This window comes from Helianthus annuus, chromosome 3, assembly GCF_002127325.2.
Source record: "Helianthus annuus cultivar XRQ/B chromosome 3, HanXRQr2.0-SUNRISE, whole genome shotgun sequence".
Taxonomy (NCBI): domain Eukaryota; kingdom Viridiplantae; phylum Streptophyta; class Magnoliopsida; order Asterales; family Asteraceae; genus Helianthus; species Helianthus annuus.
In genome coordinates this window covers 158,410,614-158,434,725 of record NC_035435.2, presented here as the reverse complement: position 1 = coordinate 158,434,725, position 24,112 = coordinate 158,410,614, and the positions used below count along the sequence as shown (strand labels likewise).

The 24,112-nt window shown below is 38.8% G+C and overlaps 2 protein-coding genes across 2 annotated transcripts; both read right to left on the bottom strand.

The window, feature by feature from the left end:
- Positions 1-7,388: 7,388 nt before the first annotated feature.
- On the bottom strand, positions 7,389-8,040 carry LOC110932434. The gene is made up of 2 exons (XM_022175768.1): positions 7,681-8,040; positions 7,389-7,571 (listed from the first exon to the last, which is right to left on the bottom strand). Exons 1-2 carry the CDS (start codon positions 8,038-8,040, stop codon positions 7,389-7,391), a joined length of 543 nt encoding a protein of 180 aa, XP_022031460.1.
- Positions 8,041-13,523: 5,483 nt separating this feature from the next.
- On the bottom strand, positions 13,524-14,054 carry LOC110930435 (E3 ubiquitin-protein ligase RHA1B). The gene has a single exon (XM_022173735.2). The coding sequence runs from the start codon at positions 14,052-14,054 to the stop codon at positions 13,524-13,526; it is 531 nt and encodes a 176-aa protein (XP_022029427.1).
- Between the last annotated feature and the right edge of the window lie 10,058 nt (positions 14,055-24,112).

The window sequence follows — 24,112 nt, the reverse complement described above, 5'->3', positions numbered from 1 at the left end:
ACAAACATATGAACCTGAACCTGATTAGAATTTTCACGAGTTGACACGAACAAATATGTTTAACCCAAAATTAAAATTTTATACTTTTGTATATTCATACTCTAAAGTTACAAAGTGCAAAAATAAAAAATTAAAATGTGCATAAATTATTCATGTATTAGCCATAGAACATAAATTATATGTCGAAGACACTACTATTGTGCGGAAAAGAGGAGAGGATAGTGATCATCTCTTTACTTCGTGCTTGGTTGCGACGATCATATGGCAATTCATAAGCGAATGGTGTAACATCCCAAACATTTTGCCTTCTCGGTAAAAGACTTAGTGACTATTCACAACCATGGTTGCAAAAGTCGCTAGGCGCTCCCTAGTCGGTCGACCGGGGAGTTGAGAGTACTCGGGAAGTACTCTGACATGTTAAATTATAAAGAAATTAGTTTTCGGAAATTAAATATAAGTCTAATAGCATAAATTTACTAATATTTATAACAAAATACGTAAAAATGATATTCATTATTTAATATGATAGTCATATAAATTATGTTTGGCAAATTGGATTTAAATAATCCCAACTTGCTCAATTTGGCAGATAATAATCCCAACTCAGTTATTGGCCGATAATAATCCGAACTGGTCCACTTTTGGCCGATAATAGTCCGTCGTTAAAAATAGCTTAACGGAGTTAAGCTTTTTTTTCCGAATTACAAACCGATGTTTTATGGATTATGTTTAATTATGTTTTAAGTCAAACTCAGCCCAAATTGACCTACTAGATCTGATTTTGGTCGAGTTTGATCGCATTTGATCGATTCCGAGTGATTAGGCGGAGTTAAAGAAAGCCGTCTCGGCAGCCTACCTTGTAGCGACTACTCGGGGAGTACTCGGCCTTGGAAACCTTGTTTTACAACCATGAATCACAGCCATGTTAAGCTAAGTAAGAAGAAAAGAAAGGGCTTGCAAGCGGTTATCTTCATATCGGCGTGGTGTGTTTGGCAAGCTAGGAATGAGGTTGTTTTTCGGAATAAGACGACGACCACAAGTAAAATGAAGGAAAATATAAAGGCTTTGGGATATCTTTGGATTAAAAATCGAGTTCCTTGTAATAATATAAGATGGAAGAATTGGTGTAAGTTTTGAGTTGTAATTTGTGTTTGTTTTGTGCTCTAGCGATTTGCTAATAGCTTTCTTGGAATGAAAGTTGCCTTTCAAAAAAAAAAAAAAAAAAGAAAGAAAAAAAAGTTACCATCACCAGAAATCAATTAGATCCAGAAACAAGACCATGTTTTATGAGAAAAGTGAAAACTTACAATCAACCTGATGTGATTTACAATAATGGCGCATGTTCTTATAATTAAACGATTATAAAGCATCCATTCGTCCTTTTAAATCAACATTTACGAATTCAATTTTCATTTTCTCATCAGATCAAATCAAATCATATCAAGTCAATGTGTGGTGGGGGCATAAAGAACAATGACCCATGTGATCGATGAATGCATAAAATGCAAATAGGGCCACTACGTTTGTAAACTATTCCAGATTTACTGGTTAACAACTTAAAACATATTAAGCTTACTTAGTCTAAACTTCACTTACGAGTTTGAGCTAACTCACGTACTTAAACGATCCTATTATTTTATATTTAACATCTCAAATATATATTTATAAAATAGTTATATGAATAGAAAAAGTGTATTGTAAAAAATGGCTTAACGTACACTACGTACGCGATATGAAATCGCATGTTATAAATAAAATATTCTGTATTCTCAATAATATCGATGATCCATTACAAGTCAATGCACCTCCTTATGTAGAGGTGGTAGTCTAATTAACCTCCTCAATATATGACAAGTTTCCATATCTATAATACAGAAATATAGTAACTAATGAATGAGATAATAATGGTGATTGAGAGCAATCTACGGCGCTAATACTCCCCCTTAGCTTGACCGGGAGTGGCGACGAACGGTTAAGCTAGATCGAAAACTTTCAAACAGTTGTCTCGAAAGACCTTTGGTGAAGATGTCGGCATATTGGTAGGATGCGGGCACATGAAGGACTCGAACTTGACCCAAGCGGACTTTTTCACGAACGAAATGAATGTCCAGTTCAACGTGTTTGGTGCGTTGATGTTGAACTGGATTGTCTGACAAGTACACTGCTGAAATATTATCACAATAAACCACAGTTGCCTTAGTAATGGGAATATGCAATTCGAGTAATAAGTTTCGAAGCCAGCTGGTTTTCGGCAACTGCGTTTGCAACGCCGCGGTATTCGGCTTCGGCACTAGAGCGTGAAACGGTTTGCTGTCGTTTGGATGACCATGATATTAGATTGTCGCCGAGAAATACACAGAAGCCGGATGTGGAGCGTCTAGAATCTGGGCAACCAGCCCAATCTGCATCTGAGTAGGCTACAAGAGAGGAGGTGGCCGATTGTGTGAGCCGTAACCCATGGTCTAAAGTGCCCTTGATGTAACGAAGTATCCGTTTCAAGAAAGCAAAGTGTGTATCCCGAGGAGCGTGCATGAATAAACAAACTTGTTGTACTGCATAAGAAATATCGGGCCGAGTAAATGTAAGATATTGAAGAGCGCCGGCTAAACTCCGATATTCAGTTCCATCGGGTAACAAGACGCCGTGTTCGGCACTTAGCTTTGAGGCCGTGTCCACCGGTGTATTACATGGTTTGCAATCGGACATGTTTGCTCGGTGCAGGATATCACGAGCATACTGAGACTGTGATAGAAATAAACCTTTAGCATCACGCTGAACAGATATTCCCAAGAAATGGTGTAGTGATCCCAAGTCAGACATAGCAAACTCTCGTGAGAGGAGGCTGATAAGTTGTTGCAAAAGAGTACCTGAGGAAGCTGTTAGGATAATATCATCAACATAAAGTAATAAATAAGCTGTGTTATGGCGTTGGCGAAACACAAACAATGAACTATCACAAAGACTTCCTTTGAAGCCATGAGAGGTGATAAAAGTGGAAAATCTGTGAAACCATGCCCGGTGTGCCTGCTTGATTCCATATAAAGATTTACGTAACCGACAAACATGTTGAGGCTTGATAGTATCGGTGAACCCCGGTGGTTGAAACATATACACGGTTTCCTGAAGATTGCCATGTAAAAAGGCGTTTTTGACGTCAAGCTGATGTATAGGCCAGTTGTTATGGAGTGCAATAGATAGAACAGTACGAATAGTGGCAGGTTTAACAACTGGGCTAAACGTCTCTTGGCAATCAATGCCAACGGTCTGTGATTTTCCATTAACAACAAGTCGGGCTTTGTACCGTTCTAAACTGCCATCCTGTTTAAATTTGTGGCGAAAGAGCCACATGCACCGTATTATGGGGTGGTTTGTGGGTCGTGGAACCAATTCCCAAGTATCATTATCAATTAAAGCCTTATATTCAGTAAGCATAGCCTTTTGCCAATTAGGGTCAGTTAGGGCTTTAAGGTGGGAGGTGGGGACAGGAGATATAGGTTCGGTCATGGGTGTGGTGAGAGTGTATTTAGGATTGGGCTTAAGAATACCATCCTTACCTCTTGTTGTCATGGGGTGAAGATTTTGAGGTGGTTGGGCCGGTTCATATTGTGGCAGGTGGGTTTGCTGGGGTGGCAGGGTAGTGGGGCGGTGAGTGTGGGAGGTAAGTGGGCTAGGAGGGTGTGATGGGCTTGAGTTTGTTGATGGGCCAGGGGGGTTGGGGTGTGCGGATGGGCGTGGAATATGTGGGGAAGGGTTGGTTGGGTCGTGGGTGGATGTTGGGCTTGGAGGAGTGGGTGGACCGGGATTGGGGGTAGGATGGGAAGGCACTGGGCTGTTGAAGTGAAACGTGGTAGATGAAGGAGGTTCATCATCTAAAAAATTGTATGTAGTGGATGATGGTGGGGTGGTGAAAGGGAATGTGGACTCGTCAAAATCCACATGGCGGGATATATGGACTTTACCGGTTGAAGGATCCAGACATCGGTAACCTCGGAAGTTTGGTGGGTTGCCAAGAAAGATGCACCGGAGAGAGCGGGGGTTCAATTTATTATTTTCAGTGGCAGAGAAGTTAGGGTAACAAGCACACCCGAAAACCCGAAGGTGATCGTATGTGGGATGGCATAGGTACAAGGCGAAGGTGGGTGTGTTGTAGTTGAGACGAGTGGTGAGGAGAATATTATGAAGGTAGGCCGCGGTATGGAGGGCCTCAACCGAAAAGGTAGGAGGGATGTGGGCATGTGTGAGTAGTGCACGAATGATGTCATTAATGTCACGACCCCCGATCCCATCCTGGCCGGAATCGAAAGTCGCGAGCAGTCCAGTGGTACCGGTGATTATTTTGAAAAACATTGCAGCGGAAATTTCATCAGGACCGTGAGTTAGGAAAATATCAGAGTTTAGAAACACCGGATTTTATTTAAATAGATGGAATGAATTCCATGTTTTACAAAGGTAGCTTTTAATAAAAACAATATTTCTTAATTTGATTTAATTAATAAAATAAGCCACTTCTTGAAGTCTTTTAGTGCCGGATCCAATCCTTACTCCAATCTACTGTAATTACCTGAAACGCGTTTTAAAAAGGTTTTGTCAGCGGGAAATACTGAGTGAGTTCATTCATTTTACTGAAAACGACACATTTGTTATAATTCACAGTATTAAGGGTTTTTACATATGTTTATTATCAACCAACTTTCAAGAATAGGTATTTGTCACATACCAGCTCTGTGACTGTGGTCATATCACCATTGGCTGTCCCAATGAGTGACGTATATCACTTTAGGCTCGCCCACCTAATGTGAAGGAAACAATAATAATAATATTGTGCACAATACCCCACATACCGGCTGTAATTTGGTGATTACATAAACTTAATCACTGTAATTATAACTCTGAAAAATGATTTGGAATATTGTAAAATAGTTGATAAAAAGAGAATGACTCACCAACTGTGAGAAAAGAGTTTATAAAAGAGGAATGACTCACGAATCAGCATGCAGGATTGAGTTAACAAACTTCTTGATTCTATTTCTTCCGATAATTAAGCATGCACTTTATTATTCTGGATCTTCTGATGATTTAATAGTTTGTTTGATTGTAAGGGTGTAGTTGGGAGTATTTTTGGTAATTAAATACATAGTTTAACAGAATGGAATACGTATTGGTGTAAAACCCAAATCAAACCTTAACGGTAGTCATGAGATTCGAACCTTAACGAATTTCACAAAAACCAGGTTAATCATCAATACAGCTTTTACGATAACTCACGAGATCAAATTATCACAACGAACGACAAAGTGCGATACTTAAACTCATTCATCGAATTAACGACGAACGACAAAGTATCACCCTAATATGGGCGGCACTTAAACATCCATTGGATATATTGATCGCTCGGAAAATGAATCGTAATAGCGATTGAGTGATTATTGGTTAGAACACCAACGTATAGAGAGAAGAAGAAAAGAAATGAGCAAAGAAAAATGAATCCTAAGCTTCTTATTTATAGCAAGCAGGCAAGCACCTCAATTCATACTTCTGGTCGATGTGGGATAAGTTGACGTGCCTACCTACCTGCTTGACATGCTAGCTAGCTTGCTTATATATATTAATTCAGCTGCTTCACTCGTTTTTCTTGCATAACTTTTAAAATATAACGTTTTATAAAACGACGAATATGTCTTTAGAACGAGCATATTTTTATCTACGTTTTAACCTAAGTTTCATTAAAAACGGAGTAAGGAAAAAAATAATATATTTTATTATTAATATTAAACGTTCTTATACGACCCCATATATATCTATTTTTAATAAACCTTACTTAGCTTAATTAATCTTGTTAGCTTAATTAATATTGATTAACTGATTAATTAATCATACAAAACTTAATTAGGGTTTTCTTATTGCATAATTATCATACTAAATATTAATTTTAGTGAGGGTTGTTACAATTAAGGCGTCTAATCATGCGCTCAGAACGCCCATTTTGTTGTGAGGTTTGGGGACAAGAAAAACGGAATGTGAACCCGTTTGAGGAGGCAAAATTATGAAACGCGTGATTGTCGAATTCTCCCCCTAAGTCACATTGAAAAGCTTTTATGTTTTTATGAAATTGGGTTTGGATGTATTTATGGAATTTGACAAAGGTTGGAAATGTTTCAGACTTGAATTTGAGAGGGTAGACCCAAACATAATTAGAAAAAATTGTCTATTAAAACCATATAATATTTATAAGCAGAATTACTAAGGACGGGTGAGGTCCATAAATCGCAGTGAATAATGTCAAACGGTGCATAAGTAAAAGAAGTTGATGCAACAAAAGAGTGCCTTTTACTGTTAGCTAAATGGCACGAATCACAAAAAACAGACGATTGTTCATTACTAGAAAGATGAAAAGTACTAGAAAGAAATTTCAAAACATGTGTGCCAGGATGTCCAAGACGATCATGCCACTTATTTTGTTCAGCAACTAAAAGGACTTGACGAGGTGGTGTGAAGGGGTAAAGATCACCGGTGCTATCATGGCGCGAAAGAGGTTGTCCAGTCTTGAGATCCTTCAAAGTAAAACCATATGGGTCAAATTCAACAGAAACAAGGTTATCCCGTGTAAATTTTCTAACTGAAATAAGGTCTTTGACGACAGTTGGGGCATAAAGGATGTTGTTTAAATGGTAAGTAGTGTTGGATGTTTTATGGTAACCCTTACCCGACCCCAATATTGGCAAAGATTGGCCGTCACCTACCAAAATATTAGCGTTAACCGAATTAGATAAAAGGGAATCGATTTTAACTGGATTGGAGGTGAGGTGAGATGAGGCACCGGTATCCATGTTCCATTGTGGCATGTTTGGATTGAGGGTTAAGGCGGATAGGGCGGTGCCAAGTTCGGTGGGTTGGAGAGGGTCGATGGGGGGTGGTTGGTTGTAACCGGTTGGGTTAGGATAGGGGTAGTGAGGGTCCTGGTGGGTGAGCCCGTAGCCGGCTGATTGAGGGTTGTTGGTAGTGGGCTGCTGTGGGGCTTGGTTGTGGGCCGGCCTGTTCCAGTTGGAGGTCCATGGGCTTTGGGCTGGGTGTGGGCAGGGTGGTGGAGAGGCCCACCAGGGATATGGTGGAGTCTGTGGGCTAAGGTTTGGAGGTGGTGTTTGGGCCGGGTAGTGGGAAGGTTGTTGGTAGTTTTGATAATACGAGTAGCGACCCCGACCGCGTCCCCGAAAAGAGGAACGGCCGCGGCCCCTGCCTCGTGGGTGGGTTTGGCCTCGGGTGTCAAAGGATTGTGCCGGATGGTATGGTTGAGGAGGTGGTGGGTTCGGGTTAGGAGTGGGGTTGGGAGTGGAGTTTTGTGGTGGGTTTGGTACGGCAGAAGAAGCGGTCAAAGCCGTTTGGATGGACTGTCAGGCTGCTTGACGACGTTGTTCTCTTTCAATCATGTCGCGAGCATCATCCCACGATTCATCAGCTTGAGTGATAAAGGAGGCAACCGTGTCGTATTCCTGTGGTAAGCCGGTTACCATCTGAAGAACGAGTCGAGACTCGGTAACCGGATGATCAACATCATTTAGTTGATCGGCCAGATCCTTCATTTTTTTGAAAATAGTCATTTAACGACGAACAAGAAGCCGTGGTTGTGGTTGTGAAAGCGTGTTCGAGGGTAGCGGCTCGAGCATTTTTATTGTTAAGAAAAACGGTATGAAGGCGATCCCATGCTTGTTGTGCCGTTCCAATGTGTTGTGACGTGCCAACATGTTCGATGACACGCTTCACATAGGAGTCGGATAAAGTGCCAAGGATCCATTGAAGGACAATGGCGTCAATTTTGGACCACGACTCGTAAGTCGGGTCGGATTTTGCAGGGGGTTTGGTGCCGTCAATGTGGGATAAAACTTCATAGGCATGGGCATGAAGGCGAAAAAGTTTGACCCAATCCGAATAGGTCACCTTCTCGCCATCAAGAACACGCACTTTGTTTTGGATATGGGTGACTGAGTAGACTGGATGAAGAGGTTTTGGTGTGGGAATGACTGCCGAGGCTGGATTGTTTTCCATTGCGATGCTTCGTAAAGCACAGAAACAAGAAAAAAAATGAAAATAGGATCGGAGGTTTTTGGTTTACAAGAAGAATGGCTCTGATGCCATAAAATATTCTGTATTCTCAATAATATCGATGATCCATTACAAGTCAATGCACCCCTTATGTAGAGGTGGTAGTCTAATTAACCTCCTCAATATATGACAAGTTTCCATATCTATAATACAGAAATATAGTAACTAATGAATGAGATAATAATGGTGATTGAGAGCAATCTACGGCGCTAATAATAAAATAGCATGGATAAAATCGTATGTGATATTTTTGATGAAATCACATGTTGGTTTTTTGTAACAATTTCGCATGTGGTAATTTTGATGAAATCGCATGTTAAAAACCAACATGCGAAATTGTTACAAAAAACCAACATGCGGTTTCAATGTGGGATGAAGATCTGACGGCTGAGATGATTGCGTACGTAATGTAGGATAAGGGCTCTTGTACGTTAACCTAACTCTATATGAATATACATAAATATAATAAAAAGAGTAAACTGCCATTTTGGTCCCTGTGGTTTGGCCAGTTTTTGCCACTTTAGTCCAAATCTAAAACTTATTACATCTGGGTCCCTGTGGTTTGCATTTTTTGCCATTTTAGTCCAAAACTCAAAATGTCTGAATTTTGACTGATTTACTGACCCTTTTTTGTCCTGTTGTGGAGGGGTAGTTTGGGCATTAAATTTTCATTAATGTATTTCAATAATTAAAAAAACACATAATATTAAAAAACCCCTTAATTCATTTTCTTTTTACAACCAGACATACAAGAAACCCAGAAGATTCATCAAAGATGCAAAATTCACAATACAATCCCATCATTTTACTGAAAATCAGTAAACCCTATAAGAAGATTCATCAAAGATGCAAAATTCACAATACAAGCATTGACTTCAACAATACCAGTAAACGCTTTGAACAAGATTCATCAAATATGCAAAATATACAATCATACATTCAAGAAATGCCACTAAAAATCTTCAATCTCCAGATAACATTCAACACAATCAACAACAGCAGCATCAATCTCTACAAACACCACAACAATTCACACCAAATCAATCCTTCAAAAACACAATCAAACCTCCCAAATCCACACAAACAAAATCAAAACCCTAAAAAAACAATGACCAGATTCAATTCCAAAAACCATACCAAATAAATCTTACTCCCTTCACTCCCCAATCTGAGCAATTCCTTAGCATATTCCAACGCCTCCATCAACGGTGATGGCTATGTGCAGGGGTTAGATTTAGGGAAAATTGGAGGCAGAGAGAAAGGAGGTAGAAGAAGTCCCAGCTCTGCAACCCTGATCCGCAACCCATAACAACACCACCGGTCATCACCGTCACTGGTAACCAGCTCTGCAACCCGGGGGAATTTTCAGGTGACGGAGTGAATTCCGAGTTCTGTTTTGAGTTTCATCTGCACCTCCGACATCATCTTCATCGCTAACCACTACCATCCATCCTTTTCTGCTCACGTGAACTCCGGTGACCTCCATCAACTTTTCCACCGCAAACAGAGAAATGAAGATGATGATGGTGTGCAATTTCATGGGTCTGATTTCGAACGAGAATGATGGAGGGTATATGTGGCAGCGGTGGTGTAGAGAGAGAGAGAGAAAGAGAAAGAGGTTGGTGATGGTGGCGGTGGTGAGAAGGGGGAGGAGGTGGCGGTGGTGGTGGTGCATGTGGCGGCAGAGTGGTGGTGGTGGCGGCGGGCTGCAGATCCGGTGGTGGGGGTGGTGATGGTGTGGTGGTGGTAGTTCAGAGAGAGAGAGAGAGAGAGATGATGATGATGAACTGTTGAAGATGAAGGGTTATTTGATTTTGTATATATAATTGAGTTATAATAATATATTAATGGTTTTAGGGTATTATATATATATAATTGAGTTATAATAATTTTAAAATGACTAAAATACCCCTGAGGGTAAAGACAAAATATCATGGTCATTAGTGGGGAATCTGACCAAAATTGAAATTTGGACCAAAATGGCAACAAAATGCAAACCACAGGGACCCAGATGTAATAAGTTTGAGATTTGGCCTAAAGTGGCAAAACTGGCCAAACCACAGGGACCAAAATGGCAGTTTACTCTAATAAAAATAACAAAGCCATTATTCATATTAGGGGTGTGCATGGGTCGGTTTGGTTCGGTTTTTAGTATTAACCATAACCATAAGCGCTAGTTCGGTTATGGAGTTTTGGTAACCATAACCATAACCAAACTTCGGTTATGGTTAATTGGTTATGAAGTCGGTTATGGTTCGGTTTTGGTTAATTTCGGTTAAATAACCAAGCAAGGTTTTAAATAAATAGGGTTGTGCACGATTTGAACTTAGCTTGAGCCTATTTTATACGATAACGGAGACTAAACTTTTTGGTTAAACTACCGATTTAGGGTTCTTTTTAATAAGGTAATTCTCAAACAAAAACAATTATGGCCATAACATCTTAGTTCTTTATCAAAATAAATGGCATCTACATCAAGATCATTTTGTTACTAACACACTTTTATCTTAGTAAAAACCCTCTATATGGTTTTGTAAAACACAAATCCATTATGTAAAGTTAACATCACAAGTTCGGTTCGGTTTCGGTTATATCGGTTAACCAAAGCTTCATAACCATAACCATAACCGATTAAGCGGTTATACAAAGTTTCATAACCATAACCATTGGTTATATTGGTTATCGGTTATTAGTGGTTCGGTTATGTCGGTTATGGTTCGGTTATCGGTTATGGTGGTTAATATGCTCACCCCTAATTCATATAACTAGTTTTTTTACTATCGCCGCGTTACGGCGAACGTCTTTTGTTGTTTAGTCTGTGTTTACATGTGTTTTGAAATCACTACGAGCACGTTGCGTACGGAAACCGCTGACAAGAATAAAAAGAAAATATTGAAAAAAACACCAAAAGATAACCAAAAGAAAATCAACCAAAAAAGTTGTATGGTAAAAATGTTGTTCGTATGAAACCTGTGGTAAGAGATGAGCAAATGATATTGGGTACCGGTACCGAATTTCCCGAACCGAAAGATCTTAAGTACCAATTCGGTACGACTTTTGGCGTTCCCGGTACCGGTTCGCTACCGTTTTTTACCTTCATATATCGGTACCGTAACTGGTATTTTCGGTACCAGTATCAATTCGGTATTGGTTGGCACCGAGCTCATCCCTACCCCTGAAACTAAAAAAAGAAATCATTAAAGTTGAAGAAAATAAACAAAAAAAGTTGCACGATACCGTTGTTGTTCGTACGACACCTATCATCAGGGATGAGCAAATGGTACCGGGTAGCAGTACCAAATTTCCCGAACTAAAAGATTTTCAAAATCAATTCGATACCGACTTTTGATGTTTTCTGTACTAGGCTGGTGTCAGTTTTTACCTATATGTACCGATAAGCGTACTGAAATTTTCGATACCAATACCAGTTGACACAAACTTATTTAACTTAAAAAGTAAAGAAGATAATAAAAATTATTAAAAAACTATATATATTCCAAAGCACTGTTAAAAACATTGGGTTTTTAATCATGGTTGCAAAAGTCGCTAGGCGCTCCCTAGTCGGATTCGGGAGTACTCGGGAAGTACTCGTCTTAGGCGGGGATTACATGGGGAGTAATTGGCCTGGGAGACCAGTACTCGTGCCTCGGCAGCCTACCTTCTAGCGAGTACTTGGAGCCTAGGCGGGACTTTTACAACCATGTTTTTAATATATAGGAGAATAATAACTAATTTTATACGTAAAAGTTATAATAAAAATAACCACATATCACATCATACATAAAATTATAACTAAGATATTATAAAAATAAATTAAAAGTGTGTATAAAACTAAGATATTATAAAAATAATTAAAAAGTGTATATAAATTAATAGAGTAAACTGCCATTTTGGTCCCTGTGGTTTTGGCAGTTTTGCCATTTTAGTCCAAATCTCAAACTTTTTAAATCTGGGTCCCTGTGGTTTGTATTTTGTTGCCATTTAAGACCAAATCTCAAAAACTCTCATTTTTTACTGTTTCAACATCCTTTTTTTGTCTTTATCTGCAAGGGTAGTTTTGTCCATTTAATTTTCATTAAAACAATTTCTTTATTAAAATACCCCACCAAATAAATACCCCTATCAGTTCCCAATTACATCATCATCTTCAACCTCCCAATCGGAAACCCTAACCAGAGATCAACCAAAAAAAAAACCCTAACCCACAGGAGATCGAAGCAATGACAATGGTGGTTTGCACTTGTGGAGTCTCTGCTGACGCACGACAGTGGTTCTGTGCTCGACGAATTCCCACCTGCAAACACCCCCCTTAACCTCCTATCTTCATCAAAAATCAACCTTGCAGCCCCTCCCCCTCTCGATTTCACTGCTGGCGGACCAACCGGTCAACTATCGGCGGTGGTTTGGGTGTCTCCGATAAACACCCTCAGCACATTCATTCTTTCCAGGTTTGTTTTCTAGTTGGAATGATGACGATATCGTGAAGATGACGATGTTGATTTATGATGAATGTCTGATGAAGATGACGGCGGAAGATGACGGTGACATGGCTGACGGCTGGCCGTCGGAGCCACGCCGGCGGCGACGACAACAGTAAGGTTTACGTCGCAACAGATCTGCCGGATACTTGAACCCGCAACATATTTGTAGGATAGGTTATTTTTGATTTGTGGTTGTTGTTTTTATGTTGCCGGCAGATTTGTGCTTCGATGAATATTCTGATTTGGAACTTGCTGTCATTTTTATGTTTCCTACTCTACAAGAACAAGCCAACGTTCTTGGTCAAATATGCAGCCAAATTTGCACATGGGTTTTGTGTTGGGAGGTTGAAGATGATGTAATTGGGAACTGATAGGGGGTATTTATATTTGTGGGATTTTTAATAAAGAAATTGTTTTAATGAAAATTAACTAGACAAAACTACCCCTGCAGATAAAGACAAAAGATGGATGTTGAAACAGTAAAAAATGAGAGTTTTTAAGATTTGGACTAAAATGGTAACAAAATACAAACCACAGGGACCCAGATTTAAAAAGTTTAAGACTTGGACTAAAATGACAAAACTGACCAAACCACAGAGACTAAAATGGCAGTTTACTCAAATTAATAAATAAACCAAGCCGAACTAACTTTAAGCTTTAGAAACCAAACCAAATTGAACTCGAGCTCTTTTAAATTAAACAAGACGAGCTAGACTCCGCATTCGCTCTCAAACACCGACCAGTTAAACCCTCCAATACATCTGGTTAAACTGTTTTAAACCCAATCCGATACCGTATAAAAACCGAATTTTAAAACATTGTCAGTAACGTCCATAACCAACTCACTAATCTAATAAACACAAACCCCTAATTCTCATTCCATAAACCATACAATAAAAAATAGTATACATACATACATTCACTACCATCACTATTCCCCCAAATTTACATCACCGGAGCAACATCACTCAGGGCGGTCTCCGGTACACCGGAACCGGCAGCGGATAACAATTTCTTCGGCGGAAGAAGCATAGATCTACACAAAGGGCAATTAACCTGGCCCACATCGACCCACTTATCCAAACACTCTCGATGAAACACATGTTTACAATTAACAATCTCCCTGATCAAATCACAACCGTCGATACACTCAAAACAAACCGTGCAAACCGGTTCATCAGGTCCACCATAGCGGCCGACAAAATCATCGTACGGTACAACTGGGACTTTGTTTTTGATGGCGGCGGTGATGACGTGGACGGGGACAGGGAGGAGAGAGGGGGAGGCGCCGTCGAGGATGAGGATGTAGTTGGCGGTGGAGGATGACATGTCGTCGGGATCTGGTGGTGATTTGAAAAGTCCGAGGGCGGCGAACATGAGTGATACGAGGTGAGATACGATGTTGGAGATCATGGTGATGGTTAGGTACTGTGGGATTTTGATTGCTAGATACAGAACTTGAATACCCATACCCATGTATATTATTATTATGTGTTTCAGTTTGTGTTTGGATGAAGAAAAGATATATGAAAAAAAGTTGCAAAATGACAGTGGATATGAACAAAGATAGACGGCTACTGACTACTCGTCAGTTTATTTATTTATTTATTGGTTGTATTCCATCACTTTCATGTATAGTTGTTTATACTTTTTTTGGTCATTTTATGGATGTAGAATTATTAACTTTGATTTTTTTGGTTTTTATGTAGTTAATGTGAAATGCAACCAGTTTATTATATTTAGGGACGAATATATCAGAAGAGATTCTATGTTTCATAATTTGTAAACCATTTAATGACTAGATAATATTTAATATTAGACCATGTGTGGTTGATCTGTAGTTTGCAAACTACGAACCAACCACGAGGCTACCAGTGCCCCTATGTCGCGTGAAATAGAATTTTTGGCTGTGGATCTCGTGTGTAGACCACGAGATGAAAGATGGAGGATGATTGGTTGGGTTATTGTTTTGACTAATAAAAAGTTTTATTATTTTTAATTCTAAACCCATTAATTTTATATGGCTCTCTATTCATTTTACTCAATTTTTAAGCCTTGATGACGTGAACGTCACGTGTCGAAAAAGACAGAATCACGTTACGCACCACTATTCAGGGTCTTAGTGATGTGATTTTTTTATATCTATTTACATTATTTATCATTACTTTTTTTTATCATTGTTACTATTTTTACCACTATTATTATTGTTATTTTATAATAAAAAGAGGTGTCTTTATAAATAAAATTTCCACCACCTTACTTCCTTTGTTCGTGATGAAACTACTAGCTTGACATCACACGTTCTTGATAAATCCGTGTGTGTAAATTAGGTTGTAGCTTAGTTCTTCGAGTGCGTTTTAGATATTGAATACTTGTTCAGATGTGAATACTTAAAGGGTGCTATTACATACACCCCCCCCCCCCCCAGGGTCGTTCGAAGTGGAGGCCTTTTTTTTTTTTTTTGCAAAATTACCCTTTCAACATATTTAGTAACAAAACCCTCCTCCTTTACCCGGGTTTGGGACCGACAATTATAAACTAAAAAGTTTATAGTTGGCGAAGTTAAAAAAAAAAGTTTGTTGAAAGTTGTATATTTTGTATAAATTAACTATACGTTTAAATAACATTGAATTTTCTAGCTTTAACCAAGGCAAATTGTTTAATGAAAGAATTGTAATCAAGTTCTTCTAAAAAATCTCTTTCAATTGACCCTAAACAACAAATTAAATATACAAACAACCAATTCTAGTGTCTAAATAACAAGATGAGTAATAAGCACTATTTCCCTATACAACAACTTGATTCAGATAAATAGTAACTTATGAAAGAAGAATGAGGATATCAGATATCTAACCTGTGCCACACCCATACTGAATAAGCCCTAATTCCCGAATCAATCAACGTCTGCCACAAATTAATCAACGCCTGCCACTGCCACAAATCGAAGAACTGATTTAATCGAAGAACTGAATCGAACTTCGAAGAACTGATTCACTGAATCGATTATCGAAGAACTGATTCACTGAATCGATTATCGAAGAACTGATGATTTAATCGAACAACATATATTTTCGTAATCGAAGAACTGATTCACTGAAGAACATATATTTTCGAACAACGTATGATTTAATCAGTAATCAGTTTGTTTGAAATCGAAGAACTATTTGTAATAAAATGGAAGAACTAAAGAAGATATAGATGTAAAAAAGCAAAAAGAGCTGTTACCGACCTTTCGTTCTTCAATTTCATCAGGACATCAGCGCCTGTTCGGATTCTGCACCCGCGACCTTTCCGTTCTTCAATTCATCATCTGCGCGTGTGTTTACAGTGTGAGGCCTTGCCTTTTGTGTTTGGATAGTTTGGACGGGCTTTCATGTTTGGGCTGTTTGCTTTAAAAATTAAAACTCAAAATGGGCCTAGTATAGGAAAAACCCACAACAAAATTGGAGGCCTTTTAAATTGGGTGGCCCTAGGCCTGTGCCTAGGGTCGGAAGCCCATTGGGCCGGCTCTGATACCCCTTTCTTGTGAGAGGAAAAGTGATGGGCCCAACTGTGAAAAATAGCGCCGCTTTTATAAACTGAATCAACAGGTACAAGTTGTATGTAAACAGGAAAAGAATCTCGGTAAAACTACCGATTACAAACAGCAAGAACAAGACAGAAACATCAACCGATGATTCTGTTTAGTAATAACAGCAGCAGCAACACAAGGACACTCGAACAAAAAAGCTTCAATGCTTGTAACAGTGTTCTAGAGAGCACGTGATGAAAGGCTGTGTTTTTTATAATCACTCAAGGCAGAGAGCGGGCGAAATATAACGGCGAGGCAACCCTAGGACGAGCCCAATTAGAAGCCAGCAGCAGCAGCCCAACAAACGAAACAGCCCAATGAAAGTAACGGTCAAATGAACCTTACAAAAAACACAAGCCAAAAAAAAAAAAGGAAAGGATGTGAGAAATAGAAAAGGAAAATATTATAAGAGATTGAATTGAAAGTATAGAGGATTTGTATATTTTAACACCCCCCCCCCCTCAATTCAATACTTGAAACAATCAAACATGTCATGCGGACCTGTAGATAGGCCTTTTGTGAGAATATCGGCAGCTTGATCCTCTGTTTTGATGCCCACCGTTTGAATAATGCCTTTAGAGATCTTTTCTCTTAAAAAGTAGAGATCTATTTCGAAATGTTTTGTGCGTTCATGAAACACGGGGTTAGCTGCTATTGATATAGCGGCCGTGTTATCACAAAATAACTGAACGGGCAGGTTGACATCAATTTTTAATTCCTTTAATAAGTTGGAAATCCACATAACTTCACATGTTGCAGCACACATCGATCGATACTCTGCTTCGGCAGAAGATCGAGAAACGGTGGACTGCTTTTTACTTTTCCATGAAACTAGATTACTTCCTAGAAAGACACAAAACCCAGTAATGGACCTTCGTGTTCCCAAACATTTGGCCCAATCTGAGTCAGAAAAAGCTTTCATTCCCAAAGAGTCCCCTTTTTCAAAAAAAATACCTTTGCCAGGGGCACTTTTTAGATATCTTAACAGCCTTATCGCAATTTTAAAATGAGCTTGAGTGGGAGAATGCATAAACTGACTGAGAAAGTGAACCGGGTATGCAATATCTGGTCTAGTGTGAGAAAGGTAAATTAATTTTCCAACCAATTTTTGATAAACAGTTATATTAGTTAAGGGTTGATTATCTTTTTCACACAAATGATTTAAAACATGATTGGATTCCATGGGATAACTAACTGGTTTACACCCAGTCATACCAAACTCAGCAAGTAAGTCCAAGCAATATTTTCTTTGAGTTAGGCAAATGCCAGCAGTATTTTTAACAACTTCAAGACCCAAAAAATATTGTAGGTTTCCTAAGTCTTTTATAGAAAATTTGGACTTTAGTAACAATTTTATTTCATTAACATGTTTAGGACAACTACCAGTAATAATAATATCATCTACATAAACAAGAAGAATAGTAAAACTAGAGTCTTTTGTCATAGTAAACATGGAATGATCACACTTACTTTGTTCAAAACCTAGATCACGGAGAACAGAAACGAGTTTTTCGTTCCACATCCTAGGTGCTTGTTTTAGGCCATAAAAGGACTTTTTTAATCTACAAACTTTAGTCCCATTAGATTGATCATAACCATCAGGCAAACACATATAAACTTCTTCATTGAGCTCACCATAAAGAAAAGCATTATTAATATCAAGTTGGAATATTTCCCAGTCAAAGTGGACCGCTATGGACAAAACACATCTAATAGTGACCATTTTTACGACTGGTGAGAAGGTGTCAAAGAAGTCAATGCCTTCCTTTTGGCTAAAGCCTTTAGCGACAAGTCTAGCTTTATATCTTTCTATTTCACCATTAGATTTGTACTTTATTTTATATACCCACTTACATCCAATAGCTTTCCTATTAGGAGGTAAGTCAACAATTTCCCAAGTGTTGTTTGTATGTAAAGCTTCTATCTCTAAGTTCATAGCATCAACCCAGTTACTGTCAGTTTTAGCTTCAAAATAGTTTTTTGGTTCACAGCTTTTGTTAAGGACAGTAGCAAAACACTTCCCTTCAGGAGATAATTTAGCATAGTTAAGGACCTTTTCTAGGCCATATTTAACCTTCCCATCTACCACAAAATCATCAAGTTTAGAGGGAAATTTGATATTTCTAGAAGATCTCCTAAGAGTAGTGCTTGGTTGATCCTGAATTCCTCCCTCAGAATTGTTGTTGTCCTCATATTCAGTGTCATGCTCAGCCCTGTCTTGTCCTGATTCTTCACTACTGGGTTGCTGATTATCAGCCATCCCTAAAGTAGCACTTGAATCAGTCGACTGCTCAGACCCATGTCCTGATGAGGTGCTTGTTTGAATATTCTCATCATTGGGAGTTTGGTCAACATTAGGGTTTTGGGTGTAGTTTAAATCAGATAAATCAAAAAAGTTTAGAGTATTGGTCTCAGGAGCATCAAGATCAATAGACATTTTCTTTTCTTTAAAAGGAAAAACGGTTTCATAGAACCTGACATCCCTAGAATAAAACATCAATTTTTGATCAAGATTCCAAAGTTTATACCCCTTTTTCTCATTTGAATATCCAATCAAGACACATTTTTCAGCATGTATGTCAAATTTATCAGGGTTATAACACAGTGCTAAAACAAAGACACCCTACCACCCTAAGTTGACTTAGAACAGGGGCAAAACCAAACACTAGATCATATGGAGACTTCCCATTTAAAACAGAAGAGGGGGTCCTGTTAATCAGATAAGCAGCAGTTAGAACACATTCAGACCAGAATTTTAGAGGAAACCCTCCTTGAAAAAGTAAAGTTCTAGCAACATTTAATAGATGCCTATGTTTTCTTTCAACGATCCCATTTTGCTGTGGGGTATAAACACATGAAGTTTGATGTAGAATACCATTTTCATAGCAGAAATTATTCATTTGTTTATTAATGAATTCTGTTCCATTGTCACTTCTAAATATTTTAACAGGTTTACTAAATTGAGTTTTTAGCATATTATAAAATCCTTTAATATAGTAAAAAACTTCATCCTTTGATTTCATGAGATATACCCACACAGCTCTAGTGAAGTCATCTACAATAGTAAGGAAGTATTTAAAACCATCCCTACTTGGAATTCTATAGGGACCCCAAACGTCTAAATGAACTAGATCACCTAAGAATTTTGATTTGTGGTCACTTAAGGGAAATGGTTCTCTATGTTGTTTAGCCCTATGACAAGTTTCACAAGGTGTAAGCTTAGAGTTAGTTTTAATATTTAATTTATCCCTTAAAACATGCAGAACTGGTTGAGCAGGATGTCCTAACCTAGCATGCCAGAGATTAACATCACAATTAGCATTACACACCTTATTCGAAACAGAAGAACTACCACAGAAGTAAAGACCATCAAACTGATTACCAGTCACCAGGACTTTCTTTAGATGAGAATCCTGAATATAACAGTTATTTTCATCAAAGGAAACAGTAAGCTTACAATCTCTAGCAAGTTTATGAACAGAGATTAAGTTAACACAATAATTGGGAACAACGAACACATCATAGAGAATGACTTTGTCACTTAATTTTATGTCACCAATTTTAGTTACCAAAGCACTTGTGCCATTAGGGTGTTTAACTTTGATATTGAATTCAGTGACATCCTTTTGATTAATAAGGCAATCATCAGTCATAACCATATGCTGATTAGCACCAGAGTCAATTATCCACCCAACCTTTTTCCCATTGTTTATAAAGTTTGAAAAACAATAGATAGGTTTATATTCCCAAGCGGATTTGGATGTAATAAAGCTATTTAGACATACAGAATTTGCATACATACCAGCAAAATTACTATTCTGAGTGTCACCCTTAGATTTATCATTCAAGAGACTAAGCAACTGAGCAACCTGATCATTAGTTAATGAACTCATAACAGAAGATGAATCAGTAGTATCAGTAGTGACATTATTACTAACCCTATTACCCTTATTCCCACCAGGTTTTGACTTCATCCAAGAGGGATACCCAACAAGTTCAAAACACTTCTCAATAGTGTGTCCAGTCTTATTACAATGAGAACATTTGAGATTAGGATTAGGAGTTCTATTATTCTTTTTCCTTGAATCAATAACTTGACCAGTTTTAACAGAGAAACCAACGGGGTTATTAAAAGTTTTATCAAAGATGTTTTTAGAGTGAAGGTGAGATTCTTCTCTAGAGATGATTGAAAAAGCATCCTTCACAGAAGGAAGAGTTTCTCTAGTTAATAAATTTGTTCTCACAGACTGGTAGGAACTATCAAGACCCATTAGGAACTGCATAAGCTTAATAAGATGATTAAAGTCGTTAAATTGTTTTGATGCATCACATGAACAGGCAGGCAAAGCAAGTAACTGATCTAATTGTTTCCACATGCAATTCAACTTATGATAATACTCAGAAACAGGCATGCCATTTTGACTAAAGGAATTAATCTTTTGATACAAATTAAATACTACAGACCCATCTATCTTATCATAAGTATCCTTTAAGTCTTTCCACACATCTGAAGCAATTTTAGAATAAACAAGACCAAGATATCATTCCTCAGATACGGAGTTAAGAATCCAAGTAAGCACAATAGAATTGCACCTATCCCATTGCCTACCCAAAACCTCATCAGTTTTAGACCTAAGGCAAGAACCATCAACAAACCCTATCTTGTTTTTTACTTGTAAGGCAAGATACATGGCATTAGACCAGATCCTATAGTTTTCTGACCCTTTGAGTTTTACATTGACTATAGATAAATTGGCAGAATCACTAGGGTGAAGAAACAGAGGATCACCAGCGTCTATTTTGCTAACCAAGGTAGCACCAGGAGGTGTTATAACAGAGTTATCATCACCAGGCATATTGATAACACAAACAAAATGCAACAGATAGCAAATAAGACTCGATCAAGGCCGGCCCGACTAGTCCGGTGAACAGGGGATGCCTAGACACACGACTCAGTGATGCAGGAAAAAAAAAAAGAGCAGAGATAGAACAATCTCACAGTGGGTTTGGTTAACTCCAAAAAAAAATCACACTTGTAACCTTCACTTAGGGTTACAAGTCTGATTTCAAGCAAAGAGGACCAGTGACAAAACTCTGTTGGTTTGCTCTGTAACAGAGACCAACAAGAGCCCTTTCAGAAGCACGAACCGGAACCCTAGAAGGAGATTCAATCTTCCAGCCGGCGCTACTCAAACAACGATCCAGAGAACCCTCGGCCACAATTGTTCCAAACCCTAGATTTTTAGGGATTTAGCCTTTAATCAGATGTATCTTCAGGCGGTATGATCAGGAATCGGCGGAAAAAAAGAAATCACCAAGGTTCCTTAGACTTTTAACCACAACCCTAGATCCGAACGAATCTGTTCGTTCAATGGCAGCAGCAGCGGAAATCAACGAGTACCAGAGAGCCGATTGGCTCTGATACCATGTGAAAAATAGCGCCGCTTTTATAAACTGAATCAACAGGTACAAGTTGTATGTAAACAGGAAAAGAATCTTGGTAAAACTACCGATTACAAACAGCAAGAACAAGACAGAAACATCAACCGATGATTCTGTTTAGTAATAACAGCAGCAGCAGCACAAGGACACTCGAACAAAAAAGCTTCAATGCTTGTAACAGTGTTCTAGAGAGCACGTGATGAAAGGTTGTGTTTTTGATAATCACTCAAGGCAGAGAGCGGGCGAAATATAACGGCGAGGCAACCCTAGGACGAGCCCAATTAGAAGCCAGCAGCAGCAGCTCAACAAACGAAACAGCCCAATGAAAGTAACGGTCAAATGAACCTCACAAAAAACACAAGCCAAAAAAAAAGGAAAGGATGTGAGAAATAGAAAAGGAAAATATTATAAGAGATTTAATTGAAAGTATAGAGGATTTGTATATTTTAACACCAACACTCAAGTTTGTGAGATGAGGGGGTGTAACAAGTAAATATAAGGTGTATTTAGACACACCCTACTTAAATTCATGTGTCCAGACTCCAGACGTTTGTTTTTGCTTTAGAATTTACTGGTGTTTGAATGGGCAAGTTTTGCATCCGGTTTATTTTTATATCGAATTCATCATTGTTCGAATTGGTGGGAAATAGTGTTTAAATGAGAAATACTATGCCAACTTATAGTTTTGAATTAAGCGTGAATCTGCAACTTAACTCACTATGTCAATTTATAGTTTTAATACGATATATCAGTTGGTTATTCAGTGACTCGTATTTTATACGAAGAAATCCTTAAAATTTATTCAATAATTGTTGATGCACGACAAGAATCACTTGGTAGACATGGTTTAGCAGGATATACGGAATCTACTTTATCTCCTTTTTAATTTAATATAAAACTATGTTCTAAATTTTATGTTGAGCACAAACATCAATACTTATCTATATTGGAGGAAGACTCGCTTTGGTAAACACGGTGCTTGGTGTGTTTAATTTATATTATCGGCACAACCTACCTTTACCTTTAACACCATGTGTACTCGAAGACCCAAATAATGCTCTTATCTTTGGGTGTTTTACGGCATGTGGCAGTTTAGTCAGCAATGAGATATTAATTGGGCGTTATGTTAAAAGTGGTGTAGTGAAGCTTGAAATCTTATGGGGCATTATAATCTAATAGAATTAAATAAAAACCATAAAAAATGCTATTGGCCAAAGATAAACAAGAAGGCGTTGAAAAAATCAAGCTCCAGACCTTTTTTAAAAAAAAAAATACCCCCGGGGGCGGTTCTTGGGCGTTGTTAGGCGTTTTTTTTTTTGGGAAAAAAACGCCAAAAAACCCCACTACAGGTGGTCTAAACTCTTGAATTATTATTATTATTATTTTTTCCCTAACAACAGAATGTATTGATGATCAACGTGGAGCTGGAGATTTATAGAACTAAGCAAAATAGAAGGGAATTGAAGGGGTATGGTACCAGATCTCGCGTCAGCATTGACCGCGAGTGACCATTACCCTTATCAAAACCCCCACTAGCTAACAACCTACTTGTGCCCATGCGAGAACGCGTCGGCACAAGGGTTGAATCCAATCTATCTAGTAACGAAGGAGGACTTACATGGAACATGAGAACGGTAGAGTGATGCGACATAGCATCACATCTGGTGTATGAAAACGGAAGTATTCACAGCGATGCGGCATCGCACCGCATCCAGTGAACACTTCTATCAATACAAGAAAGCCTTACCTTAGGCATAGAAGAAGATGAACGTAACGGTGCGGCTGACACCGCACCATATGGGCATTTTCGTCACGACAAGGGATGCAGGCGAGACGACGATGCGGCTAGCACCGCATCTCGCGTATTCCTTGATCACAAGTAGCAGGCGAGACGACGATGCGGCTAGCACCGCATCTCGCGTATTCCTTGATCACAAGTAGGAGACGCGGTAACTTCAGATGTTACCGCACGTAGCGATGCGGCTTGCACCGCATCCTATGCATTCAACAAGTGGGACTGACACCACAGTGCAAGTGGCACCAATGGCAGTTACCTGTCAGAGCTACGTAAGCAATGGACTGACGTGGCGTAACCTCCACAACCGACAAGCCTGACACACCTGCAAAGGTGCAGCACGTCGTCAGTCCATCCATCATCATCCTCCTTCACTCCTCGGCTATAAATACCAACCCCAAACCAGGTTTGAGGTATCTCTTCACAACTCTCTCACTACTACTACTATCTTACTTTGCTTCCCAAGCAAACTATTGATTCTCACGCCGGAGAGTGGTAACAAGGAGCACCCCCCACCCCATCCTCCTTGTTACGAGTCACGGCTTGTTTCCTTGTGCAGGAGATCAACCACCGGTGATCCAGCCAGCGATCCTCGAGAGGAAGGGATTAACCCTTCTTGACGAGACCAGTGTGTTAACTCTGCCCAGTTAACCATTGTTTCATCAGGAATAAAATTACATATTAGATTGCCAAAAAAACACAATTAAGGGATGTTGAACACTTCGT